Below are 20,399 nucleotides of genomic sequence, written 5' to 3' on the forward strand. Positions count from 1 at the left end.
ACGGAGATGTCAAAGCCATTGAGAGGAGATTTCTTACTTTCATTTACCAAGAGAAGAGGGCATGCCAGACCACACGGGGAAGCACCAGGTTTGGTCAGGAGGCAGAAAGGAAGACAGGAGACCCTATGCCAGAGCTTTTATTGGGATTTTCATGGTAAAGGCAAGGTAAGGCAGGGGAAACAGCGTAGGATTGGCTAGTTTAAATAATTCTGGTGGGCTTTGGGACATAAGTGTTGTCACTGCTGGTCTAGTACCTGGTCCTGGGTTGATCTAGAGCAGGGGAAACATTGGTTTGATGTACGAGAGACAGATAAGAAGGTGGTTCCAGGTATGGGCTCTGGATCGCATGGTAGATAGAAACTGCTTTGGCTGTTATTGTGGTCCTGTAATTAATGGATGCCAACTAGACAAAGAATCTAAGATAACACAGTTAAAACAGGGGTAATGGAAATGTTAATTATATTGATTAATTTGATGGCTTCGGGGGTGTATACATAAGCCCAAACTCATCAAATTGTAAATCAATTCATATTTCATTAAAGCAGTAAAATTTTAAGTATGATTATTAAATAATTAAAATTTGGTGTATAGATGATTCAAAAGCAGGAAAGAAAAAGGGAATATTAACTGGAAAAGAGATTGTAAGCAAAGGGAAAATGATGGTAAAAAGAAAACACAAAATAATGGTAAAAATGAGACCAAACACACCAATAATCACACACACACAATTTTAAATACCTAACAATTACCGTGTGCTTACGACACACCAGGCACTGTTCTAAGAACTATGATGAGGTACTAATATTATCCTCAACTTGTTTACAGATGAGAAAACTGAGGCGTGAAGAGATTGAGGAAATTGCACAGGGTCATGCAGAGATGATGGAAGAATCAGGGTTAGGAGCCGGTGGTCTGGTACACACATTTCACCACCATACCAAAGCGGGAGTAAACTTACCTCCAGAGTGATTAAAAAACAGGGTCATACTGCTTACAAGGGACACACCTCAAACTAGACCACACACAAAGCTTGAAAAATAAAGGTATTGGAATATATTTAACTGGGAATAATAATATTAAAATAAGGCAAAACTGAACTAAAGGCAAAAAGTGTCAAAAGGCTAATTTGGAACACTCCATTATAATAAAAGGAAAAATCCATTATGAAGATAAAACAATTGTCAACTTGTATGTCTGTGACTGCGTAACTTTAAAATACATAAAGCAAAAGCTGATCAAGGTATAAGGAGACTTCTTATAATCAGAGATTTTAACCATATCTTTATCAGAAATGATTAAGTTAACATTAGGATCTAAAGGATGTGAACAACAAGCAAGCTTTATCTAAGGTGTATGTAGTATTCCATCACGGTATTTCCATTCCATTTCATTAGTAACGTCCAATAACAAAGAAACAGATGAATAAACCACAGAAATAGAATGCTATAGACTAGGGGTGAACCATATAGGGCTCATAGACTAAACTGGCCCACTGCCTGTTTGCTATGGCTTGTGAGCTAAGAATGGTTTTTACATCTTAACACAGTTGGGGAAAAAAAATTGTTCAGTATTTTATAACATGTGAAATTACATGAAACTCAAATCTCCATGTTTACAGATAAAGTTTTATTGGCACATAGGCACACCTCTTCCTGAATTGTCTATGGCTGCTTTCCCACCACAATAGCAGAGTTGAGGGGTTGTGACAGAGTCCATATGTCCATAAAATTTAAAATATCTACTCTCTGGCCCTTTACAGAAGAAGTCTGCTGACCTCAGCTATAGAGGCTGTGAAAATAAACTAGCTAGAGCGACAGCTGTAGATATGGATAAATCTTAACCAATAACTGGGAAGGAAAAATGCAAGCTGTAGGATATGCACAGTATGACAAATTAGGTAAAGTTTTGAAACAAAATGATATTACATATTCTTTGTGGTTACCAACATATGTAGAATTTAAAAACATGAATAGGAATGATAAATACCAAGTTCTGCGTAGCGGTGACCGCTGCGGAGGGCAGAGTAGAATTCAGGGGGGTGCTGGCTATTTCAACTCTATCGGTACTGCGTCATTGCTTACAACAGAGCCTGAAGTATATCTAGCAGCTCGTTCAGTAGAGCTTGGTAGTAAGAACCACATCTTCCTTACGTTTGTAATTTCCAATTTTAAAAGTCCATTTCGTGGAACATACGGGAAGTGAGGAAGCAGAGAAGGAAAATGTAGACCACTCTTTCAGGGAAGAATGCAGGAAAGGATGGAGCATTCATTGATGAGAAATCACTGTTGAGGCATCAATGTCTTGCGGTAAAGGAGTTTGTTGATAACAAATTCTTAAGTTTTTATTGTTGTTCACAGTCAAAAGAACTAATGACTTCCTCAGGGGTACCTGTGTGTAACTTGTCCGTGATTGTGAAGGATTACATCTATGACTGATCAATTTCCTTTGGGCCTTTGTAACCAAATGGTCTTTATGCTAAAGAGAGCTTGCTGTCAGCTGTCTATCCAATATATAAAATGTCTATTCGTCAGTGGAGACCCAGCAGCTCATTCACTGAGGACGTGCTGACACACCGACAGGGAGATCAGATCTGACAGCTAGAGCAGTCCTGGCGGGAGAGAGGGTGCTGAGCATATCATCACTCATTTTACATAAAGAAGTTTGGTTAAAATAAACACGAAAAGCAGCCTTAAATAGAAAAAGAAGTTGCAAAAAGATACCAAGCTCCCAATGCAGATGTGACGGCCGTGCCTGGTAGTTTGTGGGGGATCTCAGATGATGATAACACACTGACGGATCGGTGCTGCCCTCTCTTAGCACCTCCCCGGTCTCTACCCAGCTGCCCAGGTACCTCCCAGGGGACGACTCTCAGGGAGTGACCCAGTTCATCATCTCCTTGCGCTGGTTGCTTTGCAGTGCACTATGATGACACTGAAGATCGCATCATTCTCCCAACGCCGGCTCCAAATTCTGGCCTAGGCTACCAAAAGAACTCTTAATAAAAGAGCAAAAACTTCTCCTCTGCATTATTTTGCAATGATTCCTCTTTCTAGTTTGCTGCCAGAACAGATACTCTCTATCAGCTCCCTGTTTGAAACATACCCTCCCTCTGTACTTTCTTCTCTTTAGGTGAAGAAAGTGGAGAAAAGACAGAGCCTGGGGCACAGCAGGCTTCCTTGGATCCCAAGAGCTGCTGAAGGCTGGTGGGTTTCACAGTCTGGACATCAGCAAACCAGTGTCCAGCGCCCTGGCCGCAGCTGTGTTTGTGCCGGCTGGGCTCTTGAGAGGGAATGCCAGACAGGGACTCCTTCCTTAAGTGCCGTGCTCCTGGACGAAGGGGCAGGAGAGAGGGGGAGGCTGTCAGCCCAGCAGAGGATCTGGCTCCTAGGGTATCTGTGATGTCCTGAATCCTCATGGTGGCCCTTATGTCTCCACAGCACAGCCATTGTGGTTTAGTGAAATTGATTTCAGTATCACCACTCCCCACCCACCAAGCACACAGGCCTTTTCTCTGTTTTTCTCAGAACCCAGCATCGCCCCCACACTACGCTCAGCAAGGGGCTCTCACCATACCTTAGTAGCTATTGGGAGTCTACCTCTGAAATATTTTGCTCTAACATGGATTGTGTACAATAGAAAAAAATGTTTGATTTGGGGTCAGCAACTTGAGCCAAAATCCCTCTTTGTTGCCGACTATCCAGCAACTTTGAACAAATTTCTCAATGTGACTTTTAGATTCTCATCCTAGAAAATGGTAATGATTACAGTACTATTTCACAGATGGTAGTCGAATTAAAATGAGATAAAGTGAAAACCATGCTGTAAATTGTAAACTTTACATAAATATAAAGTGTTGTTAATCTACCAGTGAAAAGCACCCCCCCACACACACCACCCCCCAGCCAAACTGACTTTTCCTGGGAATAGAGTCATGGAACACAGGCACTAATAGGAATACCCTAAATATTGTAGAACCCCATTCGATATACTCACCTACGAGAAAAATCTACAGTAATTAATGTTTCTATAGTGCATTATAACGTGTTTTATAGCACACATTACCTCTTTGATACTCACAATTATTCTGTGAGGTGGGTTTTATTATTGCCAGTTTGCAAATGTGGAAACTGAGCCATAGAACAATAAAATGGCTTGTCCAAAGTCACACAGCCAGTAAATGGTAGAACTGCAGCTCAGCCTGAGACTTCCAAATTCTCCTAGTCTGTCACTTTATAGCAAGAATTTTCTAGAACACACGGAGCTATACTCTGGTTTCTCTTCAGATCGCATAGAACACACAGAGCTAATTGACTCAGATGGTAAGAAGTAGGAAGTGACTTTCTTAAATTGAGTCTTAGGCTTCTATTTCTGGAAGAGTGTTGGTCCTCCACGTCCTGAATGGAGTTGTCAAGATGGGGGAGTTTCTCGTGTTAACTTTAAATGTCTATACTCCTACATAAATAAAGAGAGGCTTCAATAGCTAACATCTCAGGGACTATCAAAAGAAAGCTAAGGGCTTGCTTTCTCTGCCAGAATCATTATACATTACTAAACTGTAGAACACCCATTTTGAGCAACAGTTTTATGGAAAAAATACCAACACCCCAAATCCATCATTCCTTAAAACTGCTGCTTATGAAAACAAAAGTATCAGATATATTTGAATTCTGTAATCATGCAAGATGGGGGTCTGTGATACCCATTAGAGTTGTTCATTAGGTTTGAACCCAAGATGTAGTACCTACAGATTGCTGATCCTGTCTCAAATTCACACAACAATCAATACAAAGACTGAATAATGCTAACATTTAGATCTATCTTGGATTGTGAAGGTTTCTGTTTGTGATTTTTAGAACAATGCCTTGGCATGAGAGCAAAACACCACTCTTATACTCCCTTGGGCTAAAGAATTTTCAGTAGCTGGTGCCTCTGATCAGACTTCCCACTATCAGCTTTCATGCCTCTAGGTTACAACTTGTACTCACAAGTGAAGCAGTATTTGATCGGTGGCAAGGTACGTGCTCGTAAGCCCGTCCTGCTCATGATTGTTTTCCTCTTCAGCTCAGCAAAGAACAGCAGGAGAGTGCAGAAGTGGCACTCTTGTCTCCAAGGAAGAAGGAACGTGCAAAAACAGGACGACAGGGATGGATACACCTCTAAAGTAAAAGCCGACGAAAAGAAATCGAAGATTGCATTCTTCATCTCTCAAGCACCATGTCTCGCCCTGCACACAGAAAACCAGAATACCATAAAATCGTAAGATCTTTTTATAAACATATCCTCAAAGAGGCCTTTCTTCTACTTCAAAGAAAATGTTTTCTTGAGTGATTTCTGATTTATTTCAAAAGGTGACACTACCCATAGACTTTTTTTCAGTGGAGCAAGGAAGTGTTTAGTGGAGTGGATCATAAATCACACCTCTGGGAATAATACAATGCTCTCTAACACACTGTAACAGAATAATTGAGTCTTTAGACAGATTTTAGGGTTTTCTTTTGTGACTAATTAGATCTATAACGTGTCAAATTTATCTCTTGTGCCTGACAGAAAATACGAAAAGATAAAGCAATTCTTTGTATTTCATACTTTGTGAACTAGGAAATGAAATGTATATAAAATATATAAAAAATAGTGATTATGTGTTAAATTAATGGGAACAGATCAGCAAAAAACTCAGCATTAAAAGATTGCCTTTAGAAATGTATTTCCTTGTCTTAAATGTAAGTATCTATTATTATAATTTGGTATGTGCTATTATCCTTTCTATATATTCCAAGCTCAGAGTTATTTTTCAAAACTTAATTACTTGTATATTAGCTTTGGATAAACTTCTTCTTTAATCCTCTCATTAGAAGTTACAGATGTGAAAATTTATCGTTATGTTTAAAGCTCTTTTAATTATTTCAGGAAACTGATGAGCACTGAAGAAAATTAAGTAATTTCAGTTATGGGAACTTGGAATTGTATGATTAACTGTCACACCCCAGTTGGGAATGCCTCCAGATGGCCCCTCTGGCATTCTGGGATCTTGATTTATTTTATGTGGGGTTCTGAAATACTAAAAGATATTGCAGAGTGCACCTAAATCACTTCATTTACGTGTCAGTTAAAACACACTTTTATCCTAATGTATCCAAAGTCTCAAATAACTAATGGTGTTCTGTTTTTCATATGTGAAAATGACTGTTTTTATTGTTTTATAAACTGTGAAGATAAATTTTATGTTGACATTTTCTGTGACCGGTTGTATGGATTTGAGACCTACTGGACATGTAGCTCAAGGTACAGCCTTTTACGAGGACACAGAATGGAAAAACTGGCCCTCGTGGGTATTGAACTTGAAACTTAGCTACAAGTAAACTGTAGATAGTATTCACCCATCAGAATAAGAGAGAAAGAGGAAGAAGAAAATGCCATGATTTCAGTTTGGTCGTATTATAAATGGGCACAATGCTGATGCTTCAGCATGTAAGTAGGGTATAATTTCATTTCCTTTTATCTCTTTTTCAAATTCTTCTGCTTTTGTTGCTAGTGGCAATAACTACATTATTCTTTCTGTCTCTCTCCTTCAACCGTTGCTTATTTTTATGCTGTGCTCTTACCACATAGCAGTAATTTATCTTCTGTGGTGGCTCCGTATATGTTGAGAAGATATTTCATGTATAATTTACAGACATTTCTTATAGTGTATGATTAGGTTTTTTGAGTTAAATAAGAACAGAATTAAAATTGAATATATCGTGACCCTTTAGTGATTTAACAATATTTTTGTTAAAATCACTTGCTTTATATTTGTTTTCTAGTAGAAATATTAACATACTTATTATTTTCTATACCTGACTCATAGAGATTAGTCCTTAACGTAATGTCAATTAGTGTATCTAATGTATATTCTACACCCACTTACGACATTTTGATTTATATTTCTAACATAAATGATGTCCACATATGGACATAATTTTGTAACTATAATTATTTAGATTCTATCCATTTGAAACTTATTTAGTTATAACAAATATTCTATCTGCTTAAAGAAACATATTTGTCATAGTATAAACCCATGTATAGGGAGGTGGACTCTGGTGGTAGTGGGTAAATTTAGGAAGTATTTTGATCAAAATTATATAACATTTACAGAAGTTACTTTGTTGAATAATTTTATTGATTTGTTGAACCATTTCTGCCTGTGCCTTAAAAAAAAAAAAAGAATGCATCTTATCAGGTCATATGTTACCCTCCATGTTAGGCTACCCAAGATACCTGGGTCTAGAGGTAAAAACACCTCTTCTAACCTGGAACCCACATTTAGCTTTTCATGTAAATACAAGATTATGCAAGAAGTAAGATTATTTTCCACAGTGGTTCCCCTTCGTGCCTCCCTGTCCCACCCACCTCTACTTCAAATAGGCCTTCTTTTGTGCACCTCAAAGGTAATTGCTATGTCAGAGTGGGGCTTGCAGTCTCAGGCTCCACCCTGGCTCTGCCAATTGATGGCTCGTTGGACAAGTCACTCACTCCTCCTAGGCCTTATTCCCTCCTCTGTAGGACTAAGAGCACTGGAATAAATTATCCCTAGTATCTCCATCCCTTTCTTACATAGTATTCAATACCAGAAGCAAAACAGAGAGACTTTGTCAAATGGATTGATTGAGATTTGTGTGTTCTGTTTCCCATACTTTCAACCTCTCTATGCTAAACCAAACCTAAACTATTCTTAGTTGTAGTTTTCATATTCAGTCCACTTTGAAAATAGGCCATATTTTGGAGATCTATAAGGAAAGTACAAATTCTCCTTTTTTCACTCAGTATAAATAAAACAACATCTCACAAATTTGCTGCTACAGTTGGGTTCATCCTGATGGTCTCCTTGGCAGATCTGGAACCCATTAGGGATTGTGCAAACTCATGAGAAGTCTCAACCAATTATTCCTTCCAGCTGAAAACATGGTCGGCCGATACCAAAGGCCATTCTAGAACAACAGAAATTTATATTAGCAATTATTTTTTTAAAAACCTTGCCCCATGATAATACCTTGCAAGCTATATACTATTAGCAAATGCATAGAAAGATTTCTCCTGTTAAGAAACTCATTCCATTTCACAGCTCTTTTCTTATCAGCGATGGATCCAAATATAGGTACAGCTTGTTCTCAGAAGTCAAAATTGTCGCAATAATTAGTAGGAGGGTGGGAAAAAATGAGCAGATGATCTCAAAGGCTGCTTGCAATTGGAACATTTTGTTAAAAAAAAAAATAGAGTAGCACATTGTCCATAGCTTTGCCTATAAAGTAAAACCAACCCTTTTTTCTCTAGAACAAAGATCTCTTTGTCCTCACCTATGGAGCTCTGGTTGCCCAACTGTGTAAAGATTATGAAAAAGACGAAGATGTGAACAAATATTTAGATAAAATGTAAGTAGAAGTCTTTTATTCTCATGGAATGTATATTGTTAACATCCTCTGAATTTTGTCCACTTCTAATGACTTTGCCCTACTTCACAGGCTCTTCTATGATTTCAGTGAATCACGTTTTAAAGCTGAACATCATTTCTGACAATGGCCATTTGGGTTGTTGTAAAGCATAAAGTAAGAGGAAGGAAACTTTTTTCTACGAAAATCAAGCATGGAACATATTCTTTTTAGTTCAAAATCATTTCTTTGCTAGTCACTTGTAAGCAAAAGTATGGTAAAACATTGTTCTTTTAACAATGTTATGGATCATCAAATTTGATTCTTTTCAGCAGTCTTTTGTTCTAAGATAACTCCTTCTAATATAAATATATGCTTATGTAAGTATAGACCATCTGTGGAGGGATATGCCAAAAATTGCTAATGGCAGTTGCCTGAGAGAACTTGGAGACAGGGGATTACCCATAGAAGAGAGATTTACTTTTTTCTATGTAGTGTTTTTATTGTTTGAATGCTTTTACCGTTGCTATGCTTTACTTAAAAATATATTAAAGGGAGAAACCCACCCTTTCCTTTTTTTAAAATTATATTATGTTAATCACCATACATTACATCATTTGTTTTTGATGTAGTGTTCCATGATTCATTATTCGCGTATAACACCCAGTGCTCCATGCAGAACGTGCCCTCTTTAATACCCATCACCAGGCTAACCCATCCTCCCACCCCCCTCCCCTCTAGAACCCTCAGTTTGTTTCTCAGAGTCCATAGTCTCTCATGGTTCATCTCCCCCTCTGATTTCCCCCCTTCATTCTTCCCCTCCTGCTATCTTCTTCTTCTTCTTTTTTTTTTAACATATAATGTATTATTTGTTTCAGAGGTACAAATCTATGATTCAACAGTCTTGCACAATTCACAGTGCCCACCCTTTCCTTTTAAAACATAGTTCATTCTCCTTGTCTTTATTAATGGAGATTCCCTCTGCACAAATTCAACCTTTAATTTTCTCAGAATAATTATATGATCATCAGATTATTGCTCAATAATAAAATATCTGTCAACATTTTTTGAGCCTCTTAATTATGGATCCTGAAAAGGACTCTCTAACTGGGCAATGACTAGAAAGCTTGTACTAATTAGAAGATTTAGTTAGAAAGGTTGAAAGGGAAATTTAGCCTAGTTGAGCATTGTAGGGCTTTTAAAAAGGGTTGATTGTGTTTTTAGTTGGAAAACAGAAAAAAGACAACATAAAGGAAAGCTTGAAAGGTTTTTTGTGAACCCTAGTTTCCTCCCTTTCTAAGCTTATTCTTTTTCTACTAGAAAGTTCTTTTTCATTGTCCTCTGTTTATTTTGGGTCATATAACTTTTTTTTTTTCATTTCCTCTTCATTAGTCAGGAGTACTTCCTAAGATAAAATGTCTGTAATAGTGAGAGCTGCTTAACCTATTTTACCTTAGGTCATACTTAAACATGTGATACAGCATTTCCAGAATACACATCATTTTATGTAGCTTATGTTAAATTTTTTCTTTTTATTTCCACCACTAAGGTCATATTTGCTCAACTAGATTGAAAGTTCTTAGGTCTGTCTTGTCGAAAGCGTCTGCTCAAGCATCTCAGCCACATACTCGGCTGTATTATGACATCTCAGTAAGATGCCTTCAACACTGTACTTCAGATACTACTCAGTCCGTTTGTGGTAGGGTGAAGCTAACGGATAATACAAATACTTTCTCCCAAGTCCCATAGATTCAGTTCCCCTAGAATGAAAAATGAATTTTCTGAATGTCGCTTTTTTTTCTTTTCGCTAAACTTCAGAGTTTTAACTGCAGAAACCTACACTGACAACAAAAATTGATTTTTCTTTTCCCTTCTTCCTCTCCTTCTGGAGCCCATCCTGGCCATGTCTGTACTTTTACCATGATAACTATGCTAAGAGAAGAATGAGCATCCAAGTACCACACCTATAGTAGACAAGTTAGCTAGATCCTCATTCTGTTTCCATCAACAGCTACTGATGACAAAGTTAGTTGCCAATAAGATACATTAGGCTATGAACACCAACCTCCCTTAGCTTTAATATACACTGTCAAATTTGGGCCAGCCTTACCTCCTCAGGCTTTTCTGCTCATAGGAAACTAGTTAATATTTCCCAGATAAATGCTCTCTGTTTCTGTATCTGTAAGACAAATAAAGAGCCTACTGCCAAATAGCCATTAGACTTGTCAAATTTGCTTCACTTTGTTATCCTTGCAAAGGTGCTAAACAGCGGACTCCATTCTTAAACACTGCTAGAGTTCACTACTCGAATATTATTTTCAGACCATACTCTTTCCTTCATCACAGGGGATATGGCATTGGAACACGGCTGGTGGAAGACTTTTTGGCTCGATCTTGTGTAAGAAGATGCCATAGTTATTCAGAAATTACAGACATAATTGCCCAGGTAAATGCGTTTTTAGCTCTTTCAAGATGTTTTGAAAATCTTTGATTTGTCCTCAGTTCTGTGGCTTTCTGCTCTGATTGGGTAGGTTTTAGCTGTATTCATTATTAGGTGCTAAGAGATTCTGATTGAAAAGCATTTTATTTCAGCACAGGATTAAAGCTACTGTGAACCGAGATAAGTGCTTTTAGGCACTTAAGCATCTATAGATTTTTCTGACCACACGGTGTGTGTGGAGTGTGTGCCCCACACGGGAAAATGTTTTGAGGTGGTAAACAGAAAGGGAGTGTAATAAGGGCAACCTCATAACATGATGTCCCAAACCGGTTTCTTTGTATAATCACTTTAGCACACGGAGGAAGTGGTCTTTGGCTGTCTCAGAGAATATTGTTGTGGCCGTTCGATTCCCAGAGCAATGTTTCCCCAAGAGAAAAATAAAGCTTCCTGTAAAAGCATGTGCTCTAAGAACTTTCACAGCTCTGATATGCCAGAGACAACTTGGAATCTCCTGAGACCAGCTCAGATAACTCAGGTAGAAGATGAGATCGGGAAATGCCTCCTTAGCCAGAATCCCTGTAATCTGCTGGTCTACGATTATTAACCCAGTGTCGTTCATTTGGGGGAGACCCGGCAAGTATGCATGGGTATCAGATATTTATAAGGTTCAGGTATACTGCCTCCAGATTCTCACAACAGACCTATTAAGTTGGTCTCATTCTTCTTTTCTCTCCTGATCCTTAATATTATTATTTCCAAACTGACTCTTCACATGAGTGGCAATAATCGTTCTACGTAGTGCTTTGTGACTCCAAATGCAGTTTTACATATTCTTTTGTCTTTTACCCTTACGGTATCCCTGTGAAGTAAGCAGAGTAGGAGTTGTTCCCATTTTCCAGATAAGAAAACTGAGTCCCAGAAAGACTATGATAAAAATTGAGTACTAGTATACACCAAAAAAGTATGCATTCAAAAACACAATCCAAATAAAAGATTTTCCCAATTCTTGTTACCATTACTCTCATTATTTCATTTCATTTCTCATTATTTCATTATTTCATGAATAATGTGGTTGAAATTGAAATCCAGGTCTTCTAGTCTCCGTGTAGTGAGTTTACCACACAACTAAACAGGTTAAAAAATTCTCTTTCCCTATTTGCAGAATATAACTAAAATAATGAAGCAGTAGTTTGAAAAATAAAATAATTTTTCACTAAGCCAAGTTTATGTGCAATGCTAGAAAAATACTAGGTGTTTTAATGGGAAATATTTGAAATATATAAATGTAGATGGTTGTGTTCTGTTTCTGTAAAAATGCCATTGGGGTTTTGATGAAGATTGATTGCATTGAGTTAGTAGATCACTTTGGGTAATATGGACATTTTAACAATATTTAATCTTCCAATCTATGAACATCGGATGTCATTCCATTTGTTTGTGTTTTGTTTAATTTCTTTCATCAATGTTTTGTAGTTTTCAGATACAAGTCTTTCACCTTCTTGTTTAAGTTTATTCCTCGATATTTTATCCTTTTTCACTCCTATTGTGAATAGGATTGTTTCTTAATTTCCTTTCTGGATAGTGTGTTGTTAGTAAATAGAAACACAACTGATTTTGTATCCTGCAACTTTCCTGAAATCACTTCTTAGTTCTAACAGGGTTTTTTGTGTGGAGTATTTAGGGGTTTCCCACATACAAGATTGTATCATCTGTAAAAGAGAAATAATTTTACTTTTTTTCTTTCCAATTTATATGCCTTTTATTTCTTTTTCTTGACTAACTACTCTAGCTAAGACTTCTAGTACTATGTTGAGTAGAAACAGTGAGAGGAAGCATCCTTCTTGTTCTTTTTTTTTTTTTTTTTAAAGATTTTATTTATTTATTTGACAGAGAGAGACACAGCGAGAGCAGGAACACAAGCAGGGGGAGTGGGAGAGGAGAAGCAGGCTTCCTGCCGAGCAGGGAGCCCGATGTGGGACTCGATCCCAGGACCCTGGGATCATGACCTGAGCCGAAGGCAGACGCTTAACGACTGAGCCACCCAGGCGCCCAAACATCCTTCTTGTTCTTGATCTTAGAGAAAAAGTTTTCCATTTTTTACCATTGAGCATGGCAATGGGGAAAGGATTGTCTTTTCAATAAATGGTGCTGGGAAAACTGGTTGTCCACATACAAAAGGAATAGAATTAGACCTTTACACCATACACAAAAATGAACTCAAATGGATTAAAATGTAAACATAAGACCCAAAACTGTAAAATTCCCAGAACAGGGGCACCTGGGTGGCTCAGTTAGTTAAGCATCCGACTCTTGGTTTCAGCTCAGGTCATAATCTTGGGGACACACACACACGTTTTGGTGAAGACGTGGAGAGACTAGAACCCTTGCACACTGTTGGCAGGAATTCAAAATGGTACATCCACTATGGAAAATGGTTTGAAAGTTCATCAAAAAATTAAAAATAGAATTACCATAGGATCTACCAATCCCACTTCTGGGTATTTATCCAAAAAAATTGAAATCAGGATCTTGAAGAGATATTAACACACTATATTCATTGTAGCACTATGCACAATAGCCAAGATGTGGAAACAACCTAAAAGGCAACTGAAAGATGAATAAAGAAAATGTAGTATATACATACAATGACATACTTTTAAAAAAGGGGGACATTCTGTAATGTGAAACAACATGGCTGAACCCAGACACAGAAAGACAAATACTGCATGATTCCACCTAGATGAGGTATCTAAAATAATTAAATTCATAGAATCAAAGAGGGGACGGATGGCTTCGGGGAGGAGGAAATGGGCAGTTATTAACCAATGGGCATAAAGTTCCAGCCAAGCAAGATGAATGAGCTTTAGAGGTCTGTGGTACAACATAGTACCGGTCGTCACCAATAACATATTACACACCTGTAAATGTGTTAAAAGGGTAGATCTCATGTTAAGTGTTCTGATTCCAATTTTTAAAAAATTTTAAAAGAAACAGGTCTGTTTGATGTGAAACTAAGAACATTCGCTTTCCAAATATCTCTCCTCTAAACTTTTTACATCTTTTTTTATTTTTCTCATGTCATGGAAATTCCGATCTGCTCCTCCTGTCCTCAACAAACTGGGAAAAAATCCACTTCTACTCCTTTGCAAGATTCCTTCTTGCAATGAAGAGAATATTTTGTCACTCTTACCCTTCTCTTGTGCAGAGGGGCTGTCTCCTGGTCTTTGCACTTCCCTTCAAAGTCCAGATTTCCTCCCTCTTAATCATTTTCCCTTCTCGAGCAAAATGTTCTTTTACATGTGGGAATGATGTCAACCAACTCAGAAGCATTTTAACACAGGGGAAGGGGCGGACCTTAGTTACATATTCACCCACTGATGTTTTGCTTATAATTGGCAGTTTTCATTAGAAGGTCTGGCCTTCAGCAGCATTATCTCATTCATCCTTGTAAACTCTCCTGAGAGGAGGCAGGTGTCAAATGTTAGAGTCAGTTTTAGGGGGGCGTGGAGCAAGGTCAGAGGAAATTCACCGTTCTCACATGCTGCCTATGGAACATAGTAGGGTCAAGAATAGAACCCAAACCTTGTGGCTTTTGTTTGGCTGCCACCTCAGACCATGCCCTCATACAGAACACAGCCATCATCCTTGTGTAGCTGCACTTCGAACAGCTTTGGACCTCAGATTGCGCCATCTAGTGGTAAAGAGAAATCCCATGACAGAGACCAAATCTGCTCAAAAAAAGTCTGTAATCAGGCCTTGTATTTCATATAAAAAAGAGATGACAGGCTAATTCTAAAGTCGTATTCCTGCAACATTAAAATGTATCCATTTTTAAAATATAATTTTATCATATACAAGTCTACTTTTGTGTTGATTGCCTCAAAGTGCTTCAAATTTTAAAAATAAGATGTGGGTGCCTGGGTGGCTCAGTTGGTTAAGCAACTGCCTTCAGCTCAGGTCATGATCCTGGAGTCCTGGGATCGAGTCCCATGTCGGGCTCCCCGCTCAGCGGGGGGTCTGCTTCTCCCTCTGACCCTCTTCCCTCTCATGCTCTCTGTCTCTCATTCTCTCTCTCTCAAATAAATAAATAAAATCTTTAAAAAATTTTTTTAAATAAGATGTATAATTTATAAAGATTGTCAGCAGCATTATAACATGATGTTAAAAAACTATTAGTAATACAGCGCCTTTCTTTAGGAAAGCTCAAAGTAATTGCCACCTATTAATTTTTTCCCTTTCAAGAGTCTTGTGAAGTAAAAACGATAGCCATCATTAGCCTCATTTTACTGATGACATAATTAAGTCTTAGGATGATGTCACCACAGTTACATAGTCAAAAAAGCCAGCTGAGAATTTAATTTTTCTGATCGTATTCCAGTGTTTTTCCCAAAAGTAATTGTTTCTTTAAAATGTACCTGTGGGGGCGCCTGGGTGGCTCAGTCAGTTAAGCGACTGCTTTCTGCTCAGGTCGTGATCCCGGGGTCCTGGGGTCGAGCCCCACATCAAGTTCCCTGTTCATCGGGGAGCCTGCTTCTCCCTCTGCTGTTCCCCCTACTTGTGTGCTCTCTCTCTGTCAAATAAATAAATAAGATCTTAAAAAGGAGATATTAAAATTTACCTTTGAGGATTTTCTCCTGTTATGACTACTGTTCTGAGAAAACTGAAAATGTGGAATTTGCAGTGGAGTCACCATAGTTGCTTTTAGTTGTAGTAAGGAAACACTGGAGAGTTTAACTGTAATCTAACAGGCATAGATCCTTCAGTTTATTATAAAAGCAAGTTGAAAATACCTCACTCTGGTCTTAGGTCTAAAACCCACTTCCTTAGTTACACAAAAATATATTTCATGGTTTCCAAACACATCCATGACAAACGTTTTATTATTAAGAGAAGCTAATTAGAGATAAACTTAATCCTTTAAAGTCAAGATGATCATAAAGGATAGGCTTGACAAGAGATATTATAACATCGCCTTTTAAAAGCAATTTAAACACAAGAAGCTCTGATCCTCATCAGTTGCAAAGTGATAATCTAGCCAAATCCAGTGTAGTCGAGATTAAGGCAAGAGTCCACATCCTACTCAGCCACATTCCGAATGCGTGACCCTGAGCAAGTTGTGCAGCCTGTCGGAACCTCAGCTTCCCTATCTGTCAGGGGGGACCTCCTTCAGCTGCAGTTTTTCTGATTTTCAGGCTTTGCTTTCCCTAGGCAAAATCTGGACATGGAACTATAATCATAAAGAGCTGAGTGTGATGGGTGTAGTTTCCCAAGCCTCCCTCAGAGCATCCATACCGTCTAGTTACTGGTGCTGTTTACAGCTGCTTGGCTTAGCATAAATTCTGTCATCAAAGCTGGGAAAGCTTTTTACTATCAGGTCAATGTCATCATGATGTCATTATAAGGGTTAGAAGGAATGTGTAATTTTTCAGTATAAGCATCACATCAGGGGTGTTGTCACAGTAAGATGAAATTTTTAGAGAAAAATAGATGATATATAAAAAATATAAAAAGACTTGTGAAACTCGAAATTCTGATCTTTAGGTTAAAAAAATTGGACCCCAATATATTATCCCTGGAAATTCTGAAAAGCAAAAATTCAATCTTTTCCTTTTAATAGTATAAACTGAAATTTTATCTTAATTATATAATGAGAGCAATGATTTTTTTTTTTTGGTGAGCGATATAAAATCAATGAAATAATTGAAAGGAAGTATTCATAGGAGGCAATATAAGTAAGGATGCCTAAAGCAGGGAGGAAATCTAAATGGTGAATGTCAGAAGCATAAACTCGAGGGCAAAAGATTTAGGAATATAATCCAGAGAGGAACTTGAATGGCAGAGGGGTTATTTTTTAACTGGATGACCATTTTTATTTCAATAAATCGGTCCATTTAAGATTAGAGTTGAGGCTACACAGAAGGATTCCAGCAAATCATACTGGTCTTATTTCTTTTATCTTGCTTCTGATCTGAATGCACAAAACTACCATGGCTGGATTGATACAAGTAATTCACATATTTTGAAGCCTAAAACTCCTGAGTCATTTCAGAATGGTGGCAGCTGCACAGCCATAGAATTACAATCTCCGATACAGATTTGTACTCAGAAGCACTGACTTTATGCTTCTACAAGGACATCCGAATCTGACTTTATTAGACATTTTCAGAGGGGTGTGCCATGGCTTGGAAGGTTGATCAGTGAGGACCCCATTAAGAGACAGAAACCACACAATCATTTCAATCAAGATGGTTTAATAGAAAGCATTATTAACTATTTATATGGGACTAGCTACTAAGAAAGGGAGAAAAATGCTAAGGAATATCCTAGTGCTGAGAGAAAATACCCAAAGAAGAACCACAGTTTGAAGAGGGACCCTCTTTCCACGGCTGGGGTTCAAACGTCTTTGGAGACATGTGATTGCAGCCCATGGATGCTGGAAAAGGTCTCTGGGTTGTCAGGCTGAGATAGGTGGGTACGGAATTATGGATCCAAACTGGTAAACAGCAACCCCCCGCGGGGGTATAAGTGGGCTAAGGCTGGTAGTGAGGGAACCACGGGAAGGGAGCCAGAACTCGGAAGGGAGTGATGCTGGGTGCCCCATGCCCAGCCAGTCACCATCTCCAGCAGGAGTAAGCAAAGAAAAGGCACCCCAGAGCCAGGAAGAGAAGTCCGTCCTCCTGCTGTAACCCTACAGAGCCTCCTACCGCCAAAGGAGAAATGTTTGCAAGATCTACATCCAGCCTCACAAGCAAGGCAATGAAGAGTAGGTTTGGAGCTGAGAGGCCATCATCGGACAACCAGCACAGAGGGCCTGAGTCGGTGTGATCGTCCCATACATGTCCATGGCCATTTTTTGACTTCGGTGGTCTCGTGTTTGACCCTATCCAAACTGCTGGCCCGCACAGGAACTAGTCTCACCTCTCAGGTAGCTCAAGCTGGCTGGGGAAGGGCGATGAGACGAAGGAAGCTGCATTCTTCTCTTAGCAGGGTGGTGTCAACTTCCTGCAAATGAAGATGCCAAACAGGCCAAAGAGCACACTTTTTAATCTGCAAACTTCTGAAATAAAAACTTTTTTTTTTTTTTTATTTGACAGAGAGAGACACAGTGAGAGAGGGAACACAAGCAGGGGGAGTGGGAGAGGGAGAAGCAGGCTTCCCGCGGAGCAGGGAGCCCGATGCGGGGCTCGATCCCAGGACCCTGGGATCATGACCTGAGCTGAAGGCAGACGCTTAACGACTGAGCCACCCAGGCGCCCCTGAAATAAAAACTTTCTGTTAAACGCTGACATTTATTAAATCCAACCACCGCCTCTTTACGGATTTCTCTATAACCAAATCTGTTCTCTCTCCCCGTGACTATTAAATCTCCTCTATTTTCTTACTGTTCCAAGTGCCATTAAGTGACATTATGGGCCATGAACCTCAGAACAGGACTGGCTAATAATCTGTGCTCTCTTCCCTGGAAGTCCACAGGAAGGCACCATGGTACGTTCGCACCTAAGCGGCTGCCCAGTGAAAGGTAGAGTGGGCTTAGATTCACCATCTGGGGGGGGGGGGGCTCCTAAGCTTGAAATGGACCAGGTCCATTTTCTGAAATGTGCCGAAGGGTGAAACAGTGTTCTTTGTAGGAGGCAGGAGTTGCCCTCACGATGACTAAGCAAACATGGCCGAACAACTTTGGAAACGTAAGGGAACCCATGATTATTACCCTTACTGAGAACATTTTTATTGTGAAAAAAAAAGAGCAACGTGAGTCTGCATTTTAGCTTAATGTGTTTGTCTGTGAAATAGCATTTTACTGGAGTTTGTGCCTGCTGATCTTCCAAGAATTTGCGGTTGACCAGCTTTTTTTTTTTTTTTTGTATATATTTCTGCTCTCCAACTAACTACAGCCAAAATATTGTACAAAGAATGGAAATGATACAGAATATCTTGAGTTACTTTGATTTGACACCGGAGTGAATTTTCTTTCATTTCTGGGAAGCTTTATTGCCCCGTCCCGTCTGTAAGTTTTTCAAAGGGAGGGATAATTTCAAACATTCTTGGGGTTTGGCCCACAGTGCCATGGCAAACCAGTACATTGTAGACATTCATTAAAAATTGTCGGAGTGAATTTGGAAAATATTTGTAGATCTTTTCCCTCAAGTACACACTGTTGATCCTCCTCTTCTGTCCGGGAGAGGGCAGTGGTCCACATTCATCTCCAAATTAAAGCCTGCCTACCCCTCCCTCCCTGGCTCCCACCACCTGCAGAAGCTCTCTTATTTCAAGCAGTATTTACTACATTGGAAATCCAGTGCTCCAAAAGTGTCTGGTGGCTCACAATAGCCGATCTGCAATAACACAGTTTGAACTGAAATAGGATCCTGGACAGGAAAAGAGCTGATTCTCGTTAAATAATGGACAGTGAACTCATCTTGATAATTTTATTGAAACATTCGGGGGTTTTTTTCACCACTATTTATATGAGTGTAGAAAGTTTCAGGAGAAGAGGGAGATTCGGTCTTGCTACACTGGGGTCAATTGCGATTACAAAATGCAAGCATTAAATAGGTAATCAAGTCATTAGCTATTAAAGTTCACTGAACTTACTCAATGGGCCTCTATCACTTCCAGTTTATTATAAGGGCAAATAAGAAAATACAATTATACCTTTCTCTAGCCTAGGAGCCAAAAAAATCTCCTTAGTTGCACAAAAATGTATTTCATACTTTCTAAACCCATGTACAGTAAGATTTCATTATTAACAGAAGCTAATTAAAGATAAAATTGATCAATTAAATAAATCCATTTCCATTTTTTTTTAGAAAATATTTGAAATGTATTCAAAAATTCATCATGGAGCCAAATTGTGTTGGGTAGGCTCCTTTACGCTGCTGGCTGGTGGGTTATTTTAGGTGATAGTGGTTGATGGTAAGGATGTTCTGGGACACAAGAGCTAGGCCTCATGGCAGAGCAGAAATCAGGAAATCCCTCAGTCTACCCTGTCATGTCAAGAGCAAGCATCTAAGGTTCCTTGCTTCAGTCATTGTCATTTTGGTGACTCAACTATCATCTGCTTGTTTTGCTCTTGCAACTCCCTGCTGACATCTTCCTATTCTTTATCTTCTCGCCACACCCATGACTCTGCTGCCTCAGGACTTCTACTTACTCTCCTTTACTCTCTTCTTTCTGGGTTTCTTTTGTCTTCTGTGACTCTCTGTGTCTCATATTCAAAGTCCCAAAAAGAGCCTCTAACCTGCCCAGTCAATCACTTGCCCTCTGTGGTAGAGCTTCCAAGCCACACATCTTCTGTCCCATAGCCAAGCTGTGGACTGACTGCCCAGGCTCTCAAGTGCCCATCCTAGTCCATTATCTATGGTCAGAATGGCAGTGGAATGAGACACAGAGCCTGGCCATCACAGGGAGCCCCCCAAGAAGGGGATTTGGGTATGAAAAACATTCTGAGATCTCCCACAACGGGGCAAAGCAATTAGCAAAGACCTCATTCTTCCTGCCTAGGAAATTATTTATGAGTCTTCTTTACTTATGAATCCTCCGCTCGTGTTATT

At 39.0% G+C, this 20,399-nt stretch overlaps 1 protein-coding gene across 5 annotated transcripts in view; it reads left to right on the plus strand.

Moving 5' to 3' along the window:
* Positions 1 to 20,399, plus strand: part of TRAPPC3L (trafficking protein particle complex subunit 3L) — a 61,433-nt gene that overhangs the window by 17,494 nt on the left and 23,540 nt on the right. For all 5 annotated transcript variants that reach the window (XM_078054833.1, XM_078054835.1, XM_078054834.1 and 2 more), the window contains 4 exons: positions 3,130 to 3,203; positions 5,062 to 5,256; positions 8,314 to 8,411; positions 10,755 to 10,854. In XM_078054833.1, the coding sequence (XP_077910959.1) occupies positions 5,215 to 5,256; positions 8,314 to 8,411; positions 10,755 to 10,854 (240 nt within the window). In that variant the 5' untranslated portion in view covers positions 3,130 to 3,203; positions 5,062 to 5,214. The remainder of the gene's footprint in view (positions 1 to 3,129; positions 3,204 to 5,061; positions 5,257 to 8,313; positions 8,412 to 10,754; positions 10,855 to 20,399) is intronic.

Source organism: Halichoerus grypus, chromosome 9 (assembly GCF_964656455.1).
Source record: "Halichoerus grypus chromosome 9, mHalGry1.hap1.1, whole genome shotgun sequence".
NCBI lineage: Eukaryota > Metazoa > Chordata > Mammalia > Carnivora > Phocidae > Halichoerus > Halichoerus grypus.